This window comes from Ascaphus truei, chromosome 9 (assembly GCF_040206685.1).
Source record: "Ascaphus truei isolate aAscTru1 chromosome 9, aAscTru1.hap1, whole genome shotgun sequence".
In the NCBI taxonomy this organism is placed as follows: domain Eukaryota; kingdom Metazoa; phylum Chordata; class Amphibia; order Anura; family Ascaphidae; genus Ascaphus; species Ascaphus truei.
This window is the reverse complement of record NC_134491.1, coordinates 62842476-62854746: the sequence shown is the minus strand read 5'-3', so window position 1 is coordinate 62854746 and position 12271 is coordinate 62842476. Positions and strand designations below refer to the sequence as shown.

The following is a 12271-nucleotide window of genomic DNA, read 5'->3' as shown; positions in this document are numbered from 1 at the left end:
TGAATAGAGATGGTGCTAGTCAGGTATTGAGGGGAAGGGCATCCCAGAGGTGTGGGACAGTCAGTGAAAAAGGTTTATGGCGGGAGAGGGCTTTAGATACAAAGGCCGTAGAGAGAAGATATCCTTGAGTGTAACACAAGAGTCGGGATGGTGCATAGCGAGAAAATAGGGCTAAGATGTAAGGAGGGGCAGGAGTGTAAAGCTTTAAAAGTGAGGAGGTGAATTGAATGTGTGATACGGGATTTGATAGGTAGCCAGGAGAGGGATTTCAGCAGGAGAGTCACTGAGACAGATTTAGGAAAGAGTAGAGTTATTCTGTCAGCAGCGTTTAGGATAGATTGTAGGGGAGACAGGTGAGAGGCAGGAAGGCCGGACAGTAGGAGGTTACAGTAATCGAGACGGGAGCAAATGAAGGTCGGTATCAGAGTTTTAACAGTCGAGCAATAGAGGAAAGGGCATATCTTTGTGATATTGCAGAGGGTAAAGCAACCGGTTTTAGATACGTTTTGAATGTGAGTGGAGAAAGTCAAAGAGGAGTCGAGTGTGAACCCTAGGCATCGTGCTTGCGCTACTGGGTGCACGGCTGAACTTCAAACAGTAATATGGAGGGGGTAGTGGGGCCAGGTTTGGGAGGAAGTAGGAGGAGCTCTGATTATATCTAAGAGGGACACTCAGAAACTTTGGTCTGTACAGCAGGTGTAAGGTCAAGGGTCAAAAAGTTAATTTGTGTGTCTCAGTATAGAGGTGATATTTGAACCCAAGAGATGTGAATAGGTCACCTAGAGAAAGTGTGTACAGAGAAAAGAGGAGAATTCCTAGGACAGGGCCCTGGGGTACCCCCCACAGAGAAGTTGATAGAGGAGGAGGAAGTGTTGGCAGAAGAGATGCTGAAAGCATGATGTTAGAGGAAAACCAGGATAGAGCTTTGTTACAATGCCAAGAGTATGGAGAATGTGAAGGAGAAGAGGGTGGTCCACAGTATCAAATGCTGCGGAGAGGTCGAGTAGTATGAGTAGAGTGTAATGACTTCTGTCTTTGGCAGCATGGATGTCATTAGTTATTTTAGTGAGGGCTGTTTCAGTGGAGTGAGCAGTGCGGAAGCCAGATTGTAGAGGGTCTAGGATAGAATGGGTATTGAGAAAGTGGAGTAAGCAAGAGAATATAAGACATTCAAGGAGTTTAGAGGCAAAAGGCAGGGGGGATACAGGCCGATATTTAGAAAGACAGGTAGGGTCAAGCGTGCATTATGAGTAATGGTATGACTGTTGTAAGTTTGAAGGAGGCGGGAAATGTATCAGAGTAGAGGGAGGAGTTAAAAATGTGTTTGAGCATAGGGATTATTGCATGAGCAAGAGGTTTTAGGAGATAGGAGGGAATACGGCCAAGAGGGCAAGTGGTAGATGGAGAAGAGGAGAGCAGCAGCAAATGATGTGCAAGTGAAAAAAGAGTCAAGGAAGGTAGAAGGAGAGTTAGGAAGAGGTGTAGGATGGGAGGAGGAAACAGAGCGGATGTCTTGACGTATGGATTCCACCTTTTCCTTGAAATAGTCAGCAAAGTCCTGAGGTGAGATGGAAGAGGAAGAAGAGGCAGCTGAGGGTGGTCTGAGTAGGGAGTCAATGTGAATAAGTTTATTCTGATTTATGAAAGACTAATGTTGCACTAAAAATAATCCTATTAGTGTATTCCAAGCTAACAAATGTGCTCCCTTCAAAGTTGAGATCTTAGGAAGAGTTTTATATGGAGGGAGAGGTCATTTAGAAAATTCTAATAGTAGGGTAAGATATAGGCCAGGAAGTGAACAATGTCTCAGGTGTAAAGGAGCAGTAGAGACACATGGAGAATAAGGAGACAGGCTTTAGCAAATAATGAAGACAATAAATGTTGGAGAGAGAAATTATACATTTCATATCATCAGGGGCACATGACTGTAAGGCCAGAAGAAGATTTGAACCAATGTCACGGGTGACCAGGTTTATTAACTCCTTCTATTCCAGTATCATTTGATTGAGCAAGGCAAGGAGGTAAAATAAATAGTAATTTATTCCAGGAAAATACATACACACAATACAAACATAATTTGCAATGAAAAACACACTTACTGGGGTCTGGGCTAACGAAATAAACGTTCCTATAACTAAATGTTAACAGCTGACATCTGTACATGTCCTTTCCAATTACCGGGAGGTACACTGGCGACACACTTTATTCGAGCTCGGCTAGTCCCACGAATTCGGGTATACCCGGGTGTATTGAGGTTTGTGACTGTTTTCTGCCCGAGTGCATTGAGGTATTTTCCATTCAGGGATTGAAGCATTTTATTCCCGCTGGCTGCAATACTGCACAGTATATATATATATACTGCATTACAATTCATGAATTTATGCCATCTGGTAGACACGCGAAGCATTGCAGCCTATTAAATCTTAATCATCATTTAACAGATCAGCCGCCCGTCAGCCAGGCATGAACCCAGGCTGGGAAGGCAAACGCAACGGGGCTTGTCAGAGGTGAGGAGCGGCGCATTCCAGGTATCTGCCAGGTACATACTGGGTATTTGCTCGAATAAAGTGTGTCGGTGCAGTACTCACAAAAGCCTTGAAACTCAATTCGGCATGTAATTACAGCCGCGACTGCTATGTTCTGTTTTTCAGAACTTGGCCCCTGAAAAGCGGGACTTAGAACATTTCTTGAGCTGAAATTCGTGAAGCCGGCGCGCGTCAGTCTCTTACAGAGAATCTTTTTCGGATCTCGAATTTGTCACTTAATGATTTGGCGCTTGGAATCTGCTGTTGTGATTGGCTGCAAGGGTTCTTACAGGTTTTGGAGTCCCATTCACACAACTACAACCAATCAGCACATGGGAATTCCTCTGCCATCTGATTTTACGGTATATTGAAGCCGGCGGGCACCGATTTCAGTTCTGCTAAGGGCATGCGCCAACCTGGCACCTCTGCCTCTTAGAATATTAAGCCCCCCGCTGGTCCAGGCTCCCCAAAGTCTATGGCGGGGCAAATGATGGCCGGAGAGCCCTTTGTGTTACCAGGACGTTGGTACTCGAGTGTAATGCCTGTACTCCGCCTGCCCTAACACCTTGGCATCCCTGAGACTTTCAAGTCCGGGACCAGAGGAGACTGAGTGGCACCAAGCCTGGTGGCCATCTGAGCAATCAGATCCCCGGACTTGGAAATCCCAGAGTTCATTCACAGGTTACATGTATTTACACTTATCAAATATAAGCCTTTAATAAAATATACTGTGACTGTACTGTACTTTGGTTAAAAATGTCTAAGTCTCCTTTTCTGGTGTCTAGGATAGAATAAGAATATATACTAGCCTTCTCCCTGCCACACTGCAAAAACCTGACTTTACATTTAATCCACAACTAAAAGCCTCAAAGCTTTATCACACAGCTGGGGCACCCCCTGAACTCCTATACCCGGGTCAGGGTGACTTGGGCAGGGCATCCCCTCTTATGCTAGGGACCAGTGCACCGTTCTAGGGATACCTTGATCCCATATACCCTTTTTACCTGTCCTGTCTGTGCTGAAGCAGGGAATCCTGGCGGTGACTCACAAGAACGTTTCCAGGTATAGGATTTTGACTGGAGCACTGTGCTTCAATGTGCCCAAGAATCTTACCTGATTCTTGGGTACATCGTTGAGTTATCTTGTAACTCAGGAACAATAAAGCCACAATCTGACAAGACTTTCTCCAGAAAACCCACTCTCAAACTCCCAGCCCCGCAATCTCTGCTTGCTAGCACTCCTGGAAAGGCAAAAACACAACAATACTGTATTGTCGCATAATTTACACACAGTCACAGTAGTGCATATACGACAACCAGGTCCAATAGCTGACAATCTAGGACCTCCAAACATGGATCAGGGGTAACCAAGTGGGCTTAACCTTTATTATTGAACCTGGTTACCCCCTCACCATCACAACCAAGTATATATTTATAAGTTAGTGTAGAGTCATCAGGATTTAACCCCTCTAACACTGAAGGTTTTAAAGTGCGAGCAGTATTATTTGATGCAATGAGTTGGTCTTGACTGGAATATTGTGAATAGAATGCAGGAGGAAGTGTTTGAATGTTTTCCAATCAGATATGTACAAACGTGTCGATTTTTCATCGCAATTTTTTCTGATAATTTTTTGAATATTTTGCAATTGAGTAGAACTTGGAAGGGAGAAATATCGGCCAAAAGTTGTTAATTGCATTAAAAAAAATGAGAGCACATGATCGATGGGACTACACATTGGTCATGTAACCCCTCTGTATTTTCATGCATTCCCCCCCTGCCAAACCCTGCACATTTTGCTGAGTTTACAAACTTTTGTGAGAAGTTTACACATCTCTAATTTCAAATAGTGTTAACAGTATCTTTGAATGAAGAGGACTTCTAGTCGTTTATGTATAAGTAAACTATGAGTATACGGTTTTAAATTGAATATAAGCAGTCGACTATAACTGATCATATCACCCCAGTTTAGGGTGTAATAACCTGAAATAAAGTCTCATTTGGTTTTAAATGTGCATATAAACGTATTCAGTCATTAATGTTCTGTCCAGAACTGCAGGATGTACATGAATTTTTGTAACTACCTACCTTTATTCTAGGTTTTAAAAACCATAAACAATAAGTGTTGCCTTTCAAACATACATGTTAGTTTCTCATCACAGATATCACAGGAATCCTGTTTCCTGAATCTCCCTGGTAATTCCAGGTTAACAGTCTCCTTCTATGTAAAATGTTTGCCCTCTGTTGCAATTTGGGGTTGGTAGCGATGATGATGAACGGACTCAGGGCAGGGTAAGTGCAAGCTAGCACTATTCTGGCATCATTAATGCTGGCACCCACATTAGACAGGGTCAGGGTGTAGATCCACATGCAGTTATCCAAACTAAATAACAGTGCATACGTCACAACAAGCAAGATGACAGCTCTAGAAGCCTTGTACTCAACTGATTTTCCCTGGTCTCTGTCTGAGTTCCGTATGCCTTTTATGGATTTCTCGTGACGGAGCAACACATACACAATGTAAGTACTCGCCAGAGTCATGAGTCCCACAAAAAGAAAGTCTCTGATGGCGAACAATGTTCCATTAACAATATAATTGATGTAGGTCAAAAAGTCTGCATTGCAGTAGACCAAACGCAATGTATATGGCGAAGTTGTGGTATTCCTCCTGGCATGGTTGTACAAGATAGCAGTAGGGTACAACATGAGATTGATGCACATGATTGCAATAATGATGACCAACACATACTGTGTCACTGTTTTCTTGAGATATGCCCACAACCCAGTGGTTGGAGCAATGAGGATACATTGGTGACAGCTAAGCAAACTGGTGAGACAAATTGACATGGCCCTACTCACTCTATAGGTGAACATGACTAGTTTGCACTTTGTGTCATCCAGTAAGTCCTCCAGTCCTGTAGCATTTAGGGACTGGGGGATGGCACGGGAGAGGACAACAAAAAAATTTGCTAAAGCCAGGACCATTAGGATGATGTTGGTAGGCATGAGCTTCTTCTCTATAATCCTGATATAGGAAAATTTCAACAAAATGTAGGCATTGCCAGGAATCCCGATTACCACCAAAATGAAGAAGCAGAAGGCTTTGAAAAGAAGATAAATCTCCATGACCCTTTTTCAGTTTCAGACACCTGCAAGTACAAACATGTTATACAATAATCTGTAGAAACACCCACTCCAAAAATCTAGCTGCAGTACGGAACATGTATGTTTTTCTAAGTTGTGCTTCTATAGCTTGATAATTAAATTCGAGAGTGTTTTTCCACATGGCTCCTACATAATTTTCAACAACATGTCCCAGAATCTCAAAAACCATAATGTGGGAAAGGTTTAAGGAATACAGTATCCTTCAGATTCTTCGGTATTTCACATTATGAGGTTGCATTGTGTAAGTGCTCCTATATAGTAACAGTTTCTCAATTCACTGACTGACACAAGCAGATCCAAGTTGATGCAAAGAAGTTTGATATATTGAGTTACAGTAATATTGCATGAATCTGACACTAAGGGGCCTATTATTGTAGCTTCAATTTTGTCTTTGCAAAATCTAACGTGTTTGAATGTTAATAGCTCATGGTATGAAATTTGTGAAAAAACAGTATTCAGTAAGGCAAATTGCATTTTATATTCAGATTGTTGAAAAAAATTACATACCACACGAGTTTGTAGTGAGGAAGAAAGAAGTCCTAACTTCATAGTAACTCCAGTTGTATACTGTATATATCCCCTCAAATCTCCCTCCATATAAATTAAGGAGAGATGTACATTTGCAACTGCCATTTGTAGACTGCTTGCCTTGAGAATTCTGTATTAAAATCAATCCCACCCTGCGAGATTTCTGCAGGACGCTGCGAGATTTCTGCAGCCAGACTAATGGCCCATCGGATTAACACAGCGGGATCCCTGCATTTGAATGGGAATCACTCTGTGTGAATCCTACCGGGCTGGGATCCCCTTCAAACTTTGGGATCCGGTGTGACAATACAGCCTGCTGTGGACCATCTCACCAGTTACTGTGAGATGGAAACAGATTTTCCTTTGCAAGCAGTCTAAAACCGGAAGTTGCATCTGTTTGTGCTGTAAAATGAACATGCCTGCGGTACCATGGGAGATATGCTAATGTCTATACAAAGTATATTTAAATGAATCACACATCTTAAATATATCCTTAAAACCAATCAGTTTACCCTTGTGATGAAGGCGGTATCAGTGTCAAACCAAACAGGATTAGAAACCACAACACTGCCATTCAGGGCAGCAGCGCTAGCATTGAACTAACTCAGATCCTGACAAAGTTCTTGAGGGTCTGAAACATCTCCCATTTTATATGTTTTTTAAATTTGATGGAATATATTCTTGTTTTTTTTTTTTAAATATAATATAGCTAGTGCTAATGATTTTTTTTTATATATCACCAATCTTAATATATAAATCTGAAGTTTGTGGGATTGTAGATGTGGCCAATCAGATTCGTCCGTGGGTCTGCCCGCCCACCCGTGACTCTCATTGGCCAAGAGGTAATCTGCACTGTGACACACACATAGACACACACAGACATTGGTCCCTGTGTCTGCCCCCATACGACTCTCATTGCTATCCTGCTTAACAAACTCCAGAGCTCTGGAATAGGGAAGCATGCTTTAAACTGGTTTCAGTCCTACCTATCAGGAAGATCCCAACATGTGTCCATCTCAGGCTCTAACTCCAACTCCTTGGATATCACCTGTGGTGTCCTGCAAGGCTCTGTTCTGGGGCCCCTACTCTTCTCAGTGTTCATTAATGATCTTCCCATAGCTTGTAAGGAAGCCTTAATACACATGTATGCAGATGACACAATCCAATATGCACACAGTCATAGCCTCTCTGACCTTCAACACATACTGTACTTCAGTCTCACTTTTTCAGACTCGAAAACTGGATTTCCCAAAACAAACTGTTTTTAAACACTGACAAGACTGTAACAATGGTATTTGGGACCAAGACTAAATTCTTAAAGCTTCCAGCGACTGAATTCCAGATTAGAACCAAAACTAACACCACCCTAACCCCTGTCACTAGTTTTAAATACCTGGGCTTATGGTTTGACTCCCACTTAACATTCGGAATGCACATTGATACCCTGACAACCAAGACCTATGCCAAACTAGGGGTACTTTACAGGAACAAATCCTCCCTACGTCTCCTGGTCAGAAAGCATATCACAAAGAAGATGCTAATGCCAATTATTGACTATGGAGACATAGTATATGGCATGGCACCTCAAACCCACCTTAGCAAACTTGACACCCTCTACAATTCATTTTGTCGTTTTGTTCTCCAATGCAACTACAACACACATCACTGCGAAATGCTCAAAGAACTAGATTGGTCATCACTAGAGTCTAGACGCAAAGTTCACCTTACCTGTCTTGCCTTTAAATTCTTTATGGGCAAGCTACCTGAACAAGCTCCTCACCCCTACCACTTGCAGCACTTATCACCTGAGATCAGACTCCAAAAGACTGTTCATGGTCCCAAGGCTCAACAAAGTATTCGGCCGTTCCTCCTTCTCTTACTGTGCACCCCAAAACTGGAACAACCTACCAGAGACTCTCACATCCACCACCAGTTTAAGTTCTTTCAAATTTAAGGCTGTCTCACATTTTAATCTGGTCTGTAACTGTTTCATACGCCTATAATATATATTTTCTTTAACTGTGCATGCAATGTCTTGTATATAATGTATACCCTGTTCATTTATGTAACTGTATTTGTAACCATGTATTATTTATCTTAACTCTGTGCCCATGACATACTTGAAAACGAGAGGTAACTCTCAATGTATTACTTCCTGGTAAAATATTTTATAAATAAATAAATAGAAGGTACAGTGACATCACTGACACAGCACTTGACTGTTACACACTGACACTGACACACCATACCCCTGTGGAGTCTAAGGTAAGTTTCAGCCATCTCACACTCTCACCCTGTCTACACACACACTGTCACCCCTGTGTACACACACACACTCACACTATGATAAGCAATCTCACACTCTCACCCCTGTCTACACACACACACTCACACCATGATAAGCCATCTCACACTCTCACCCCTGTCTACACACACACTCACTGTCAGCCCTGTGTACACACACACTCACACCTGACACCATGCTTCATACACACTCACTGTCACCCTCCTTCACTCCCGTCTACACACAGTCACCACCGTGAGCAATAACAATGGAAAATACGCTTTCTTCACCTAATAAATACTGAAAATACGCCTTCTTCACCTCAGCTCTGCACACACGCCCGCACGGTCCGCACACACGCTTGCCCCACACTCCCTATTTGACTCACTGCCGCAACACACTCCCTGTATGCCTCCCTACACACTTCCTGTATGCCTCCCTACACACTCCCTGTATGCCTCCCTACACACTCCCTGTATGCCTCCCTACACACTCCCTGTATGCCTCCCTACACACTCCCTGTATGCCTCCCTACACACTCCCTGTATGCCTCCCTACACACTCCCTGTATGCCTCCTACACACTCCCTGTATGCCTCCCTGTAGCCGCAGCCGCGCACATACACTCCCTGTGACACACACAGCCGCAACACAGTCCCTGTATGCCTCCCGGTAGCCGTGCACATTTAAATGTAGCCTCGCCGTCCGCAATACAGTCCCTGTATGCATCCCTGTACCCACGCAAATTTTTATGTAGCTGCGCACATTTTAATGTAGCCGCACCCGGCCTTAAATACGTGTAGGCCCGCAAATTTTATGTTGCCGCGCACATTTTAATGCCAACGGAGCCGTGAAGGAAAAAAAAAAAAAACAACAAACACAAAATCATATCATTCAAAATGTCCGCATTTAACTGCCTTTCCCTCTTGCCTAACAAAATTGCCGCACTTCTACCCTACGCAGTGTTAATTAACATTCACTTTACAAAATGGCCGCCAGACTATGGCTTACATTAACATTGGCTCTTCATTATTACCCGTTTGCTCCGGTAACTCTCAATTACTCTCAATTACTCAATTGGCCGTTTCTAAATATGTCCCGCTTGCACAAATTATTATTTTTCTCTCACCTTCATTATTACACGTTTTCACATTTCACTCTTTTCCTCTAATTTACTTCATAATTGATTTTACTCTCAATTAGTTAATTATTCCCCGTTTGCAAACAAAACGCACTTTCACAATTAATTATTTTCATCTCACCTTAATTCATTACCCGTTTTCATCCTCTGTAAAATTTTTACTCTTTGTTATCTCATTGCCTTAATACTTTTTTTTCACTCTCAATTACTTCATTAATACACGTTTGCAAATATGTCCCTTTTACAATATTAATTATTTTCATATCACCTTCATTATTACCCGTTTCTCAGATCCTCTGTAAATTTCAAATACATTTTTTTCTCATTAAAATACCAACAACATACACACATTACACACTCCTACATAATCTTCATTCACCCCTTCACACAATTTTATCACTAACTATTTACATTTCAACCTTCATTCACCCAATCACTGCACACACATTACTTTTATACATTCAACCTCCTTCACGCATCAACACCATACATTACCATCAGCATGCCGCTCCCTGACCATCTCCGTGTGCGCTCCGCACGTAAATGTGTCTTGCAAGCACAATACTAGGAACAATATAATTCTTCAGCCCCTTTGCCTCTGCACGCCGCTGCACTAATTATTTTAAATTATATAAATACATTTTGTTTTACACTTAAATACATCTCATCATTATAAAACACCCCTACAATTTCAACAACACACATAACCCTTCCTCTTTCACCCCCCACAACCCTTCATCTTTAACCACCCACCCCAAAAAATTACAATTTAAACACCCCCCACCCTTCCTCATTCAACACCCCGCCACCGTTCCTCATTCAACACCCCACCCCAACATTCCTCTTTCATACCCCCCCCACCATTACTCTTTCACCCCCCAACCTTCCTCTTTCACCCCCCAACCTTCCTCTTTCACCCCCCCCCAACCTTCCCCTTTCACCCCACCCCCACCCTTCCTCTTTCAAAAAGCGCCCGATCCTTGTGTAAATTCAGATTTAAAAGGTTTTAATTTTCATGAACAGACGATTGCCAAATCACATTTTGTCAGTTTAAAATAAGCAATTTATGGGACAAGCCCATGCACAACGCCGACGTCCAAGTCTCAGAGGTCTTCCATCTGCATACAAGTATAGCTGCTGTGAATCAGCTCTGCTGTGGGATATGCTGCCGGTACAACCTTTTTCCTTCACCTCTGCAAGGATAGTAGGTATTTCTGGCTGTATTCAATCTTCCACCGATCGAGTAGCAGGATGCAGGAACTGACGTCTGTGCTCTGGACCTTGAGCTGCTTGGCCACCGTAGTTTCCTGAACCACGTGACCCTACGCGTTTCATCCGTCTCAGCGGATTTCATTCCCTGATGCGCAAATTGATACAATTTAAACCAAAAATTAGTAACAGTTGCTGCCTGAAGTTAAGCTACACACAATAGCATATAGATAGGGGGAAAAGGGGGAAACAACGGCGCAAATACTGCTAACTATACAATAAATTTAAAGCATAAATAGACTGGGGGTATAAGTTTGGATTGCTGGTTACTGGGCTCTTTTGTGTCATCAAAGTCTGTAGCTGCAGTTTCTATCATGAAGGATGAAGCACTTATTTGGTATTGCCCAATGGGATTCTGGGAATGCTAGAGGTGTCAAAAGGTTCCTGAAAGCAAGTGATGTAAGAGTGTGTGTGTGTATCTGTGTGAATATAAGTGAATGGAGAGCCCACAGTATATACAGTGCTTTACAAAAGGTGTGTGTGGAGTGGGAGTGGATATAGATGGTATGGGTGGGTGTGGAAATGTGAGAGATTGTAGCACAACTTAAAGTGTGTATGGATACTATTTGGTCTCTATTGGTGTATAGGGATGGAAAAACAAGGAGTATTAGTATGTGTAAGAGACAGCTGTGTGTGCATACATATAGCAAAGTATGTACAGACATGGCCTTTAGCACTCATGGGAAGGGAGTTCACTTGTGTCAGTAATGACTCATAAAATTTAGATCTCTGTTTAAGCCACCGCTAAGTGTCCCGAACAGTTGCATAAATTTGTATTCATGCAACCGTCTCTCTTTCAGTGTTTTAAGATTACCTTTGAGTATGGAAACCCTCAGATCGTTCATCTTATGGCCAGAGTCAGAGAAATGTTCGCTGACAGGACTGTCTCTTGTTCCGCGCGTGATGCTGTGGCGATGCAAGTTCATTCTCTTGTTAAGCCCCTGCCCTGTCTCACCTATGTAGTAGCAGCCCCCTGGGCATTTCATGCACATGATGAGGTACACGACATTGCTGGAAGAACAGGTGAACCTTCCTCTGATTTTGTATTCCCGATTCCTGTGTGGTATTTGTATTGAGTCCGCTGTGTAGAGCATTGCGCAGGTTTTGCATCTTGGGTCCTGGAATGGTTCCATCCCGCACTCAGTTGTACTGCTGAATACTTTACTCCTCACCTTAATATTCTTGAGATTATGAGGTTGTCTGTATGATAATAAGGGTGCTTCAGGGAAGACCTGTTCCAGTCTTGTATCTTCATGGAGGATGGGTTCTAGTTTCCTGGTGATCTTGCGTAGGGCTCCTAGGTGTGGGTTATATGTGACCACCAAAGGTACCCTGTCGCTTGTCTCCTTCTGTTTGTATTCAA

General features: G+C 42.7%; 1 protein-coding gene across 1 annotated transcript; it reads right to left on the bottom strand.

Annotated features, from left to right (window-relative positions):
- Positions 1-4667: 4667 nt before the first annotated feature.
- LOC142503272 (olfactory receptor class A-like protein 1) lies at positions 4668-5648 on the bottom strand. Its single transcript, XM_075615434.1, has one exon. The coding sequence runs from the start codon at positions 5646-5648 to the stop codon at positions 4668-4670; it is 981 nt and encodes a 326-aa protein (XP_075471549.1).
- Positions 5649-12271: the final 6623 nt, after the last annotated feature.

Excerpts from the sequence above, each read along its gene's own strand:
- LOC142503272 (XM_075615434.1), bottom strand. The coding sequence starts at position 5,648 with ATGGAGATTTATCTTCTTTTCAAAGCCTTCTGCTTCTTCATTTTGGTG.